Below are 15,703 nucleotides of genomic sequence, written 5' to 3' on the forward strand. Positions count from 1 at the left end.
GCAACCCGACTGTTCAAAAGGGGGCAATAATTAGAGGAGATAATCACAATAAGAAGCAGATGTGTAACAGATAATAGAAAGCAGATATAACCAGAGCAACGCACGGCTGCCACAAGCTCTTCCCTTGACCGTGACCACCAGAAACATGATCTGATGACCACACCGCATCACGTTGCGTCGTGACGTCACAGAACGAATCAAAGGAATCAATTTACTAAAAAGAAAATTTTGCCTGTCACTACAGTGTCGAGCGCTAGCAGTTAGGAAAGGTGCCTGCCACAGCCAAGACGGATCCTGTCTCCAAGTGAATCCAAAATGCCCCGTATGCTGTGTCGTCATAGCGTCTTCCTGAAAGCGAAGACGAGGCGTGTTATGCTCAGTAATGAGCTGGAAAACGGAAGACCAGAACAGTCTAGAGTCTATATAGGTACCTTCCTAAGTATGAGGTAGAAATCTGCGGTATAGAACACAACTATTCCACCGTCACCGTGGGCTGAACGAGCATTCCGCATAGCGAAAACGTCGCTTCTGTCGAATGAGCAACGCTGGTGGACGGAAACTTTGAACATCATCTTATTTCACACTGCAATCAACCTTACGCGGGATTGCTCATTTAGATTATGGTTACACTTCCAGTGTGGTGGTGTTGTGCACTCCTACAGGTACTTGGTCACTGGATGTGCTGTCTCCATGACTATACAGCGACTACACGCTTGTGAGATAGGTGACCTGTGCCTGCTGTGAGATGGTCTTCTCGTACATGAGCCCTGATCGGCGATGATGGAATGTCCGGACGTTCGGGACGGTGTCAGTTGGCATTCTGGCTAGGGAGCGACCAGAAGGAAACTCGATGGTGGGGGTGCAGGCATGGAACGGCAGCACCTCCACCAAACGTGGCAAGGAAACCGGTAATGGAGAATCTATTTATCGGGATGGATCCTGGAACTCGCAAAAGCGGGAGCGAGCGAGCGAACCTGCGGTATACAATGATGCGATTATCACGATAGCAATCGTCTGTCTCACACTATGAAATGTAACTCAGTTTCAGCGATAGCCTATCGTGCACGCGCAGGATGGGCTTGATGAGGCTCAAGGTAGTATGCCGCATGTAGGCAAGTTATTCTACTATGAACTCATTGGGAAACAGTTGGCGGTGTTGCGCTTGTGTGTGCACCAGATTGGTGCGAAACCACAGCCTATCGGAAACATTCCAAACTCGTTTTTCAAAAACACAAAATCCGCGTCGATCAGTGCAATCTGCGGTGAATCACCCCAGGCCATAGCCATGATCTATTTGTTGTTGTTGTTGTTGCGTGTCTGGTTCGTTGTTCCCGTTTGTGTTCTGCTGCGGCGTGCCGGGCTCTCCACTCCTTATCTCAAGATCCCGTACGCACCCTTCGTTGCTGTCACATAGCGTCGTTGCGGGATCAACCTATAGGAGGCGACACCGTCGCCTTTCTCGTGTGGATAACAAGTTTGGCGATGTTCGGGATTGACGGTTCTTATCCGTAATTCTCGTCTATATTCACAGGAACACCACTTGTGCCGCGATGCTGCGATACTCTTTAGTTCCCCAATGCTCCATCAACTGCAATGAATGCGGAATAAACGTATAAAAGCAGACGACGAGTCATTTCGAATCATAGAATAGAATAGAAAGAGAAAGAAAAAGAACAAAATGGAAACGTAGGTCGCTCTGGTGCGACCAGCTGTTCCAGGACGCTTGACGTGTGGAAGCACTAAATGAATTAAAAGATTATATCAGCACGTATGTCCTTGAGGTAAGTCGTCAGTGCACACAGCGCAGGTTGCTGGTGCTGCCTTGGCCAGCTCCCCAGTACGTTCTCAACACTAAATGGTCGGTTGTCACGTTTCGCGAGGGCGTTCTTCAGTGTTCGCCGACTAGAGTCGAAGCGTCGGCAGGTGACCAGCGCGTGCTCCGTGTCCTCCACTTCCGCAAGTTGAACAGTCCGGCGATCCAACGACACCTATCTTATGAAGGAATGCTGCTGCGAACGGGACGTTGAGTCGCAGGCGATGGATGACGGACTCTAACAGCCTTCGCATCTTCGATGGGAGGCAGTAGGTGTAGTTGGAGTCGATTCGCGCGAGGAACGAGTGATTCATGACGTCGCCTGTCCACATGGTTTTAGAGAGGCGATTACGTAAGGAGGCCAGCAAGTACTTCGCATCGGATTGCGTGAAGTAGATTTTATGAGTAGTTCTTTTATGGTGAGCAATTCGGAGCAGCCTGGTCCGCCTTCTTATTTCCACTGATACAGCAGTGCTCTGGGATCCACTGGGTGATGATGTTCTGAACCTTTGTTTCGGCAGAGTTATATGCTGCGATAACACTGTAGGCGACCGGCGCAAGTGAGGACGTCGTCGAACCTTGCCTTGTTTTGAGGCCAGCTTTTGAATCAGAGAAAATAACCCATGAAGTCGGGGTTTCTTTTGACGGTGTAGGAGAGCTGCCTCAATGGCGTAGAGCTCTGCCGCAGTTGAGGACGTCCTATGAGACAGACGTATCGCACGGTGCTCTCCCGATGACGGAATCACGAACGCGCATGTCGACGACTCTTGCGATGTGGACGCATTTGTAAATATCTGCTGGAGTTCGGAGCCATTTCGAATCAGTTTCATTCTTCGTTAGTGACTGTGTGATCATAAATGTGGACACGTGAATATTTCTGTTTAACACCGAGAGACAATACGTTGTGATGATATCAATTAACATAACATCCACTCACGCTGTCCTTTTGTCAGAGAATCGTACGATAGCAGGTTGTAACATTCCCCTCTGAAGCACTTGCCGAGTGGAGCATCCGTCATGACCTGCACAGTTGGTAATATGAACACAATAAGAACAAAATGATATGGGCAATGCAAATAGGGCGGTGGCACAACAGAGCATGAATGCACTCCCACTGGAGTCCTTGCATCGGAGACCATCGACATGTGGTATCGGTTTGCAATAGACGCCTTAGGTATATGTAGTGAGTCGCACTTAGTGCCTGTGGAGCTACATGCAATGACGGTTCGAAGTGGAGCGCCACTCCCTTGACTGATGCTGCTTCCGCAGTGTCGGGGGTGTTAGTGTCAGGCATAATCAGCGAACAACTTACGAACGACATCTTACGAGAAACGTTTTTGCTCATCAGTTATTGCATTACAACGGTTTTGAATATTTCGCGGACATTGAAGTAATTCTTCAGGAGGAACAAGGCGAAATAGAAGCTCCCTTTTTTGCGGCCGATAACGTGAGACGTCACTTGAGCAAATAAATCGACACGACGCCCCTCTTCGAACTGATAAGAAAACGCCTATTTGACTGATGGCGTGTGGGAGAAGACGCCGGGACGGCACAACTGCCACGCACAGTTGAACTGAGCCACATTTATTATTTTGGTTGAATTTACATAGTTCGAGACCGTCTAGCCGCATGGAGTGATCGAGACGTTGTGCCTTGGCGCCGCCACATGCGTTGGCGAGCCACACGTAGGCTGCAATCGCCGCAGTAAACCCGTGGCTGGCGCACTGCGTACGGCTGAAAATTCTGTCGCACGCCCCTGTCCTCGAAAAGTTGGGCACTCTGTTAGATCTAGCTGCGCGTACCAAGTTTAGTTTAGCTCGTGTTATCCTGTGTCCGGCATTTCAGCTTACGCTTGTGTTATACGTGTAACATCCTTCATTTTGATATCGAAGAGCCACACGACACTAGAAGTTCTTGTCAAGTCCTCATCTTTGACGCGGAAAAATTCCGAGAACGACATCGTTCCGACTGTGCATAATTCTGCAATGCATGGACGTGATCCTCCAACAAGTGTTTCATGAAAGTTTCTGGTAGTGTATACTTGGAAGGTATATTCGTGCTCGACTTTATTATCTGCAGTTAGTATGGTGGGTCGGGAAACCGAGCTTAATGGGATACCAACAGACGGTGCTACTGCAATATCAGGGGCACTGATAACAGTCTCAGGATACAGCACAGATGTACGCGTTGCCCTTACCACTTTTTTTTCTTTAAAATCGACAAAACCCCAGTGCTGGGTAAAAAAGAGACAAAGGAGTACACAAGTAAAGGCACACAGCCCCTACACTGAACAGCCAACGAAAGGTTCATTCCATCCAAATGTATCTGGACTTACCGTGATTTTGGCTGTGAGACAGCGATGGCACGTGTAAGCGCGAAAACGACGCTCTCATAACTCAGCAATCGGAGAGGCGTCTTTGACCGCTTGAATGATTCGTCATATGGACATTCCACACGACTACAGGGCATATTCTCACGTGCAGTGTGGTCCGCTCCATAGCGCTACAAATGAAAGCTTAAAGGGAGACTCGGGGATAATTCCAAGCTAGTGGGTGTGTATATAAGTTCGGTACATTCTTCAGAAATCAGAAATAAAGTTGGTTTCAGCAGCCGCCGGCCCGTTAGTTGCGAAAAAAAGCTCAAAACGGAACAAACTTCTGGAGGTTCCCTCTCCCACCTCCTCTGCCATGCGTGACGTAACTGGTAGTCTCGTGTGGGCCACCCGCTGTTTTTCGGGTACGCCCTTTGTAACTTCCTCGTGCCACATGAATGGCCAGTCAAATGCTGGCTCGATGTCGTTCCAAAATATTCGCCAGCAGCAAGAACACAACGCACTGAAAACCGTGCACGAGGAATACCGGTGAGGTGTAGCCCAGTGCTGCTTGCACAGCCGTAGCGACGGGGTGGGGAGAGGAAGGGAGAGAGGACGCAAGAACGGCAGACCATGGCCATGAGAGAACTGATGTTCTGAGGCTGGAAGGCTGGCTCTTCAGGCCTTTCATCGTTAAGGCCATGGCTGTTTGGTTGGACAGGATAAAACGGGAACGAAGAGATTTCGAATTTACAATCTCGGAAGTGCAAATAGGCGTCATCATTTCTTTCTTTGCAGTATTGCCGACGGCAGTTAGAGAGAGGGAGGACGGTTCCGATTTACCCTGCTCGGGGCGCAAACTTGCCTTGCTACCACTGTCGTTGCTGTACTCCTTTACCGTGGAGGAGCGGCTAATCATTCAAAGGAAAATATTTCGTTCCTAATTATATGCGCCTCATGGGGATGATAAATTTTATTCACTGAAATATCATACGGTAGGAATTCATGTTCCACTGTTGCCTCAACACGTTTTTAGTGCGGAATATCTCCCTTTAAAGCCCATAGCGGTGTTTTCGGCTTTCGCGTTCTCACTTGCGCAGTGCAGCGTATACCATTCCCCCTTTTTGCATCTCCAGTCACGCGACATCCCGTGGCAAAATGATGCACCGGCATTTCCGTCCTGGCCCTTTCCGCTCCGACACTATTTGCGTTTTTCATGACCTGTAGGTGGCGCATCTAAACTCCAACATGGCGGACGAATCCAGGTTGTCGCTTAGTTTCGATTTTTAGATTTCTGAACTGCAATGTCAATTCTCGATGCGTTGAAGGCGAACGAGTATTAAATGCTGCTCATATACTTCTGGCAGGCGTAACCGGGTTGTCCAAAGAGAAAGCTATAGTTGAAAGTATAGCTTGAAAGTAGCTATAGAAAGTATAGTATAGTCGCGTATTATTTGCGAAGTTCCGTCGTGTTTGATCAACGACACTTCGTGAAGGTGAATTTCACGTTTACCGTTTGCGAGGCCGAAATAGCAAGCAGCGAGTGTCCTGCGCTGCAGGAAAGTGAGAGACATCCAAGCACACGACATCTGTGCTGCAGTTCTCTTACAGCTAACATCTTCTAGGTGTGTAGCGCGTGTATGAATGTAGTTTACAAGTTACACGGTAATGTTGCGACATCCGTGTGTCACTGGTGCGCATGTTTTTGGGAAACCTTAACGAAGCATCGCGTTCTTTCTGCATTCTTTCCCAAGTGATATGACAAGCTGATTCAAATGTTCAAAAGTTACAAAACTGACTTGGTATACGTTTGCACGCTATCTCTTACGCTTTCTTACACATAATGGCTACTCAAGTTTGAAACAAACTTGTTCTGTTTTGTCTAGACAAGTTTTTGCTTCCCTTCCTGTTGTCAGTTGCACAGAAGTGTGCTTCAGAAAAGAAAAAAAAAGAAAGAACGTTCATCAGATATGTAGGCAGTACCGCTCCAAGAGCTGTGCCAGACACACAAGAGCATTGCTGATTTTGAGTCGCTCAATTCATTTCTTCCGAGGATGCGTCGAAGTAGGTGGTATTCTATGTGCGGAAAGAAGAAAACGCGGAAAAGCAAACTGGGTATCCCCTCAGCGCGCAGAGTCGCATTGTGACACAGAACAAAACTAGTTTGGTTTAGTTCGCTGATCGTTGTCTGCAATGTTTACTTCATCCATGATTTCAACAGCAAAATACGGGTGCAGCTCAGCGATTCATTCGAAAAGCAGCAACTTCTCCACAAGTGTATACGCGGGGTCGGCCGGTTGTACCTGGTTTGGCTAGTCCCGAGTTTCACCGCTGTGCGGCGTCGATTTGGCGAAAAACGCGATTTCACAGCTTCTGAAATGTCACAGCAAGCGGAACATCTTCATTGGACAACAGAAACCTGGCGCTAGAAATAGCACTGGAAAACTTGGCAGGAGCTCAATATGGGCAACTGCTCTTTTCCATTGCTTCCTCGCAGTGCGAGGAGGAAAAACAGCGGTGTTTTCCGTTACAGAGCAAAGCACTCTATGTGCATGGGAACTAACCTAGCGCAAATGTGGGAAGGTAGGAAAGGTTTCGGCACCACTTTAACATGACGATACATTTGCACAGAAGATATGTGAAGTGATCTCTGTTGGAAGCAGGGGCAGATCCCCTTTGCGTGGTGGAGGGGGGCTCTTTGGCGAAGCGCGTGGCGCGGCCGGGTGGGAACATGAATGAACGTAATGATTAGGACGGGATGTCGATTGCCCACCCCCCTGTCCTGGGTACGCCACTGGTTGGAATAAAGAAGAAAAGACGCAATGAGCAGAGCAGAGCGAGCACGCAGCCAGATGTATACAACGTTGCAAAGCTGCGACGTTCCGCACACAGGACACACAGCTTCTTTGCATTTTGGGTCGCGTTTTACCAGTCGCGCATTCAAAGACGCGGCCCACCCGGGGGCGGACTGCGTTTTCAAAGGCCTTGGAGCTTGTGGCGAATCACGGACGAAGTGTGTTATGTTGAATTCCAATGGCAGATTCGGAGCGCCTCCGGAGCAAGTTTTGTTGCTCCGCAGAGAGCAAGTCTGTTCGAATGGCTGATTGAGAACAGTTCTGGAGTCTTCCAATGGGAGCTTCGGAGCGGCATTCAAGCCAAGGTCGCTCCAGGGAGCAACCCAGACTGCTCCGCCAAAATAGGCAGATTCAACCGGAACTCTATGTGACGTGTCACTTGTCGCTTGTGCTTCCTATTTCCTGTCACTGCTTCGCCAACATGGACCCCTCGCAACGCGTCTTCGCCGTGACTAGTCTTTCGCGTCACACGTTGGCGATTTTGTTTCGTGAAGGAAGCGATAAGTCAGACATTACAATGGCAACGTTAGGAGATTGGAAGGACCTTGATGTTGCAAAACATGGCGTTATAATGGAACATGAGTACCTACTTCTTCTTCTTCCTCCGTCTCTGGCCGTCATCCACCAAGGGAGATTGGCCAGGGCTAAACTCCAAGTTGGGCACAAGTGTTCCAGTCGCAGATTCGGATCACTTGCTCTAGGCCTGATCAAGCTGCTCCATTGCCGAGTCTGCCACTTGCTCCGACTCTGCCATTGGAATTCAACATTACGGTGTAACGAAGCATGCCCCTGTGGACAGACAAGTTCGGCAGCTACTTTAGTCCTCTTAATATTTAAGACGTGGGAATGCCATTTGTTGTATCTTCATCTCATCGAAATACGCAACAGAATACAGAACCCAGCCTCGTAAAAGTTGTCATGTCTTTGCTGGTATCTTCATACACAACGTTACGTGCAACAAACGGCAATCAGTTCTTGTTTTATTTTACGAACTACATTTTATTACTTATGAGCACGTCATTTAGGTACGGGTTTCGACAGCGAGGCTGGGGTTGCACTAATGCGGTAGTCGTCATACGTCCAATAATAACCACGCATGTATGTGTTGCTATAGGTCTTTACTCCAGACAAAAGGTACATTACCCACAATGAGATTTTGTGTTATTACGGGCTCTACATTTGAAAATTAGAGAATGCTGACACTATGCCATTGGTGTGCAGTCTTCTGCCAAATCCAATATATGCGTATGTAATTAAGCAGACGCTGCTATTATGCGATGCACGAAATGCTGGACGTTTACGTGCACTTCAACTGTGAAAAAACGTCCCTGACCACATATTCAGAGAGTAGCAATGAATGAAACATACCAAACAGGGTGCCCCCTCTTCCTCTGTATTCCAGCACCGACAACTCATGTGAGGATCGGGATTGTATCTGCAGGCGAGGAAACTGTCTTTGTACTGTAAAATGAACAAAATAATGTGTAAAATCGTTTTTCTTGCCGTGTAGCACGTAGCGAGAATGTCCGCATGCCGAAAGGCATGGCATGACTGCCCGGTGGCGTGCACTCTAAAAAAAAATAAAACTCCCTTTTTGCTTTAATTGGGGTGTATTTGGGTTGTAGTAGTTTGTATACTCCCCTATTACGCCCTGGTGAAGAAACAACGGTCGTCTGACGGGTGTTACTTAGTGTGTAATGGTTACAGATGTTTCTTTTTTTTTTTTTCATGAAGATTTTCTTCCTTGGTGTAAAAAGGGTGTAAACAGGCTCAAATGTTGTTCAGTCCGCGGAGCGATTTCCGGTGGCATGTATATCTTTTCACCATTTTGCAGCCAGGTATGTACTACTTTTGCTCAGTCTTGGGTAGTAACTAAGTTACTTTTAACTTGTAACTGTAACTAGTTACTTTTGGCGGTAACTAGTTACAGTAACTAGTTACATTTCCAGAGAAGTAGCTTTTAACTGTATCTAGTTACTATTTCTGTGAAAGTAACTGCAAAATGTAACTAGTTACTCGAATAAATGTCATTCCTTTTTTTTTCTTTACTCTACCTTCCCCTACTTCCCCGTACCAGTGTCTTCCTTCCTTTTATCCGTAATCGGTATTTGCCCCGTGCCTTGGGCTCTTGACCAAGCAAGAAATTCCAGCTTTGCGAACAGAAATTAGTTGAAGTTAGTGACCCTCAACCGTCGGAGTGAGTCATATGTGAGTAATAGTATCACTGCCCTAGCATGGGATCCTGCCTCCTGCGGATATGGACAAGGGAATGATTATCCACAAAGAGAAACTTTCCGGTCAGCGACTTGCGTTCCGATCAGTGCAATGGCTAACCATGCTCCGGTTGCTGCTACCACAAGCTTCCGTGGCCGGTCTATGAAGCAACCTTCGAGTTTTTATCATGGAAGGACGAGAATAATTTAACTGTAAAGTGCAAGCTATGGAATAAGACGTACTCTGCAAGCACGACGTCAACTTCAGACCTGAAAAAGCATCTTGAGGCGAGTTCCTTGTTCTTGCGTATGTCTCTCTCTCTCTACACGTTACGAAACATGTGCGTGTCACCGTGCTGTTCTTTTTCACCGCGATGCGCCAGGTCGCATGCACATGTCGTATTTTTCAGTGTGGTATAACCGCGTATTAACTTATACTGCTTCTGGTTAAGTTCAAGACAATTTTTATTGCACTTCAGTAAATGTTAATAAAGGGATGTTTTTAACAATTGTATCACCCTTTCATGGTCATTTTTATAAAAAGTAACTGTAATGTAACTAAATTACTTTCTTCCAGTAACTGTAACTGTAACTAGTTACTCGACCAAGAAAGTAACTACAACTGTAACTTAGTTACTATTTTTGGCACATAAACTGTAACTGAAACTCAGTTACTTTTTATAAGTAACTTACCCAAGACTGCTTTTGCTAGTAGCCAATAACATATACAAGAACAAAGTTTCGACATGAGACCAAATTGCCAGTTTTTACATCAACCCTTTGCCACAGAAAAGTTTCTGGCAACATGACATTCATTAGAGGCGCCTCACAGATATTGATCATGTGGTGCTGTGTGGCAACGACTTCCAGTGTTTCGTGATGCTTGTCGATGAAGACTTCAACCCGCACCTTACGACAGTGCGTCTTTCTAAAAGCAGCACCGTGCAACCTGACGCAACACCAAAAGTGACGCCCCGCAAGTGCATTACATTACGTGCTGGCACATGTTGACACCTTTAATATCCTTTAGGAGCCGATGTCGGAACAACCCTCATCGCCCCCTGGTTTAAAAATATATATATCTCACTTTTTCCGAGATCAAATCAATTGCAATATAGCATATGCTGAAGGGTGCTCCTTAGGAGGGCATTAGCAAACTCCTAAGGCAATGTCTTCATTAACTTTGAATAATTAACATTTTAATTATAAAAGCTACGAGGTTGTCCCAATGAGGACATCTGGTCCCTTCGGTCACTTGATACCGGAGCCGTTTTCAGAACAAAAATCCGTTCGGTAGATCGCCCGCAAAACATTCGTGAAGGAACACCATTTCTTTTCCTTATTTTGTTTCTTGCGCGTCTTCGAAGACGCGTCTTTCCTTCACCCCCAATATGACAGAGTGAAGGAGCACATTGCCGCCTCATGCGTCGAAGATGAGCTTTAATAAAACAAAAGAAATGTATGGGGTGACTCCATCGGAACTGCCCTTATCTTGAGTTGCATTTTCTGTTTTCTTTTAATCTTTTTTCCAGGACGCAAGAGGTGATAGTGTGCTCTTCCCCCTCTCACATCGTGGGCGAAGAAAAGACGCGTCTCTAGAGGGTAGAGATGCGCAATGAACAAAATTAAGAAAAAATGGTGTTCCTTCAAGATTATTTTGCGCACGATCTATCGAACGGATTTTTGTTCTGAAAACGGCTCCGGTATCATGTGACCGAATGGACCAGATGTCCTCATTGGGACAACTTCGTAGCTTTTTTCATTAAAAAGTTAGTTATTGAAAGTTAGTTAAGACATTGCCTTAGGAGCTTCCTAATGCCATCCTAAGGAACGCCCTTCAGCATATGCTATACTGCAATTGATTTGATCTCGGAAAAAGTGACACATACATTTTTATAGAATATGTTCGCCTTTAGCTGGGACACCTTGTATAGTAGCATGTAGTAGTAATAATAGTAGTATGGAGGACCGCGCAGTGGTTTCTCGCAAAGGGCGCATGTCTGAGGTAGCCGTAATCTGAGGAGCAGCTCTGATGCAGCCTCAGGGGAGGATACTATGTTTTGTTTCCCACTCAGTGGCTGCCGCTAATGGGAACCCCCTAACGTCCTCCCTCGAAATAGAGATTATTAATGTGATATACCAGAGATTGTTAATGTAATATACAGTGGTGAAAACAACACTGTTTTTGAGTAGCCAGTTCTGACTGGGTCGGGACTAACCTCTCCATATTTTTCTTCCCTTTTCCAATCCAAGAACACTGTAAGCCTATTTTACAGCACATTTCTGAAATTAACTATGATTTTTGAGTGATTAATACCGGTACCTCTTTTTTATATTACAGCTACGCATCACGCATGTTCTATTACAAGGTCGTACACCAACTTCTCGAGCGTTACCCCCATCTTGCTGACACAAATGGAGATGAGTTTGTAGGTGTCACTTGGTTTGCTTTCTTTTCAGTACAATGTTATTCCAGTCTCGGCAGCAGGAGCACATGACACACGGCACGTCAAATACCAGCTTTAATAGGTTACACGAGTTTCACAAGGCACGGTCTCGCACTTTGAAAAAAAAAAGGCAAATAGAATGATGATACGCAGGAGCAGCACATAAAGTGATAAGGGTCTATACAAAAAGTTCATTTGAAGGTGGAAGACATTTTCACATGCTACACTAACACCGGACACAAATAGTGGAATGCAGAATTATACTATTTATGGATGATTGAGAATTTGAACTTGTGGTTAGGACTTGGCAACTCCGATTACAATACGCAGGCCTCATGTCTGTGTTGTCGCTTTTTTGTCTCCTAGTCTCGGGCTTTTAAGTTATGGACAATTCTGAGCTTTAGAAATTTTAATAAGGTGGCAATGTCCCCAAACAGACTGCTGTGACAATCTAGCGGGCTCAACTCTAAAACAGGAAAATATAGTCTTGATCGGAGTAAAGTTACCATCACATACAAAGATGGTGAGGTTGTTCACTCCAAAAACTGCAGTGTTTTGTAGGAAAGGCAGTGCTTTGAGGCAAGATCCTGTAATCTGATTTTTTTTTTGCCAGAGCTCTTGGATTGTGTCCCTGCGGCACAAGTTCAAAATCGAGCGGGAAAAAAATGTCAAATAACGATCAAGTTCAAGAGAACCGCTAGAAATTTGGAAGCACAAGACAATCAAGTGGCACCGAGCAAGTGGACTGTTCGCAGCAGCCTGAACTAGATAGAACAAAGCGTCAAGTATTGACCTCACGTTCTGCTCATTACTGCTTCCTGCATGGCGAGCAACTCATACTCCTGCCCACATTTTCGTATTAATTCGCAATCTTTGATGAGAAAGAAAATGTTGAAATGTCCTAATGAACTGCATAACAATATGAATGTTGTCTTCATGTTCTAAAGGCTGGTTTTGGTGGTGTTATAACAACCTTGATGGCTACAGCGGGTGAACTCGTACATTACAGTTTAGTTGGTGAGCTTACAGGGGCACTAAAATGCACATACAAGTTCACTTTAGAGTATGCTAATTTTGCACATGTTCTTGTCATTCAAAACTTTGGTTCCGCTAAAAAACTACATTCAAAATTTTACTGGACTCTGTCTAGTATCCGGGCTAATATATGAACTTTTGTCATGCTTTGTGACCTAAGAATCTCGTTTACCTTTTTTTTTTTTTTTCCTGCAGTTGTAGTGCTTCAGTGTTCCGGTTGCGGTTCGGTTTGATGCCCTGGTATTGATTGAGGATATCTACTTTATTTAATATGTACGCCCGCAGTTAATGATAAAGCAATTGTTTTGTGATTTAGGCTTTCATATGACGTGGTCATTCTCTCGCTTCCATTGTCTAACAGGAGCTCATGTTCCGCAATGTATACTGTGCTCTACACATGTATATCGTGCCATCACAAACCTGTATATGTCGGATTCGTGTCCATCCGCAAAACTGAAGGCCGGCATTCATAGTATGTCTTGCTTGCGATAAAGCTGGGTCTTCACGTTCAGCGCAAACTTTTGTACGTCGCTGCTGCGTAGCACATTCGCACGTGATTCACTGCGTCAGAGCAGGCTCGATATTTCACGCAGTAGTCAGTTCACGGGCGCCCATAGCTAACAATCACGGTGCAGCAAGTCACTTCTGGTTCCAGTCCTGCGTCTATATCTTTTTTAGCAATGGCTGCTCTTACGAACAAGCTGCTGAAGGATACCTTCAAGTACAACAACTTTCGCTCGTGAGGGAAGCTCGGTAGCTCAGTCGGTACTGTGCTGGTTTGCTGAGCTCAAGATCGCGGTTCGATCCCGGACGAGGGCAGTAGCAATGTGGAGGAGGTAAACATTACTTCCAGCACCGTGTGTCGGAGATTTCCGGCGCACGTCAAAAGAACCCCAGGTGGTCCAAATTATCCGCCGTCCTACCCTTCGGCACGTGCAACATGTCGCCACACTGGGCAGACAAACCTTACGTGTAACATCATGGTACCATTACCATTATTATTGTTCGTGAGGGTTCATTTTACCAAATGCAAATCAATTACGAAGAAACGCACACAAAAAAACAACCATTTCGCGACGGAACAGGAAGGAGAGGAGAATCTTGCCAACACTTCGTATAAATTCAAATAAATAAATAAATAAATTCGTACAAATTCGCCAAATCCGCTCACTATGCACGCAGCAGCGCGATTTTCGCCCCACGCGGTTTGACAGGCGTTATGCAGATATTACGCAGCGCGATATTCAAAGAAACACGCACCATGCGGGCCGGCCTTTCATGGAGTACAGAGGGCCATCCAAACAATTTTCAGATTAAGACGTCTGATGAAAGTGTGGGCGTCATTTTATCGAATAACGCGAAAGGTTTTCATCTGTACAATTTGTTTCCCAGAAAAAAAAAAAAAAACTCTTATAAACATGAATCCGCGCGTTCACTCTTAACTCGCCACTACGGGTATAACAAGAAGGAGAAGGTATGATGCCACGTCACCGATGACGTTATAAGGAGAACTCGTTCTGGTTCGCCGGTCAGTGGGGGTCAGCGCCTTGTTCCTTTGCTGCAGTAAACCAGTTTTGCCAGTTCTCCCGGAGAACTGGGGACAGAAGGAGCGGCCGAATCACGACCGAGCCAGGAGCAAGGCTTTTTCAGAACCCCGAACAGCCGAGTACCAGACGACAACGGAGTAGCAGAACATTTCTCTAGACCAATCAGCGAGCGTTCCTTTTATAGCGTCAGCGCATGGTTCCAGGTAGATCACGGGCTGGCACTGCTCTTCACCACCGTTGCGCACGGTCGCTTTTTGTGCCGTACTTTAAATTCAGTTTCTGCGATAATTATGACTGTTGGGTGAATTACTTCTCATGGGGTATCTTAGCATGACTACCTTAACAGTTTTATAGAAAGAAAACAAGGTGTCAAAAATGACTTCTGTACTACTTTAACATCTTAGGTTGGAGGTGGAGCAGCTTATTCAGAAACAGAAAGTGTTGAGGAGCTTATCTCTCAGTGAATGGCATTGACCTTCGATTCTTGTCGAAAGTAGACACAATTAAAGATTGCGCACTGTGCGAACTACAAAGAAGTGTGCTTCCCTGTGACACACGGCTGGTTCCTGTCTGTTTTACGATCTCTTAATGTTTTCCTACCTGACCTAAATTGAAAATCCGAGTCACGTAGTGTATTTGAGTACACGAATTGTGCTTTTTTTCCTTCCTCGCGCTTTACTCGCTCAGAAAGTCTGGGGAAAATTTTACTCGCCTTTATGCTCTGGTTCAAGTGTTTAGTCACACCCCCTGAGCATGTAGAAGGGACGCATCCGCTGGCCGGATCCCCTACAAGACAATTGTTTCACTTATTGAGAGACGAAGTAGCAGTTTTCGTCCTTAGGAAGACATAAGAACATGAAGGAAAGAAGGAAAGGAGGCGCCGTAACAGCTCTTCGACAGAACACACCCCGGTCTTCACATGGCGAACGGAGGTTGCAGAACGCCACCACGACGAAGCCCATCAGAACCAGCCGCCCAACACACACCCGGGTCCCTCAAGGCATACTACACGCACTTACGCCGGTGTAACAGACCCATCAGTCATGAGACGACAGTTAGCACCACCAACTACCGAAGCTGTGCCCTCTCTGACGCTCTTCTCTGCTGTACTCAGGGCAGTCAAGGCAATTGTCTCTGCCTTTCCTGGTGCGTCGCAACTGCCCGAGGTTCAAGCACTTTTGGCATTGGACGCATTACCGTTATCTCCGCATCATGGAACTGTATAGAAAAGCCCTCGCGATGCAGTGGAATCCTCGCAGCCTACGTAACAAGCTCCCAGATTTTAAATCTCATCTTTACCAGTACAAGTTTCCTTTCAGAGCTGTATGCGAACATGGCATGGATGCTGCACATCGCCGGTAATGGTTATACAATCTATCTATCTCATCAATCCTCTGAGAGCAGAACAGCGTTATACATCCGTAATGACCTCGTTGCTGCTCCCATAGGGTCAGTTTGTCATCGATCTTATGATTGTCTCCT

General features: G+C 46.1%; 1 protein-coding gene across 1 annotated transcript in view; it reads right to left on the reverse strand.

The window, feature by feature from the left end:
* The window catches only part of LOC135371193 (uncharacterized), a 74,562-nt gene that overhangs the window by 38,131 nt on the left and 20,728 nt on the right, over positions 1-15,703 (reverse strand). Inside the window, exons 2-3 of the mRNA XM_064605254.1 lie at positions 8,348-8,440; positions 2,751-2,835 (exon numbers count right to left, since the gene is read on the reverse strand). Coding sequence (XP_064461324.1) covers positions 2,751-2,835; positions 8,348-8,395 — 133 coding nt within the window. The 5' untranslated portion in view covers positions 8,396-8,440. The remainder of the gene's footprint in view (positions 1-2,750; positions 2,836-8,347; positions 8,441-15,703) is intronic.

The sequence above is a fragment of the Ornithodoros turicata genome, chromosome 1 (genome assembly GCF_037126465.1).
Source record: "Ornithodoros turicata isolate Travis chromosome 1, ASM3712646v1, whole genome shotgun sequence".
Classification (NCBI taxonomy): Eukaryota; Metazoa; Arthropoda; class Arachnida; order Ixodida; family Argasidae; genus Ornithodoros; species Ornithodoros turicata.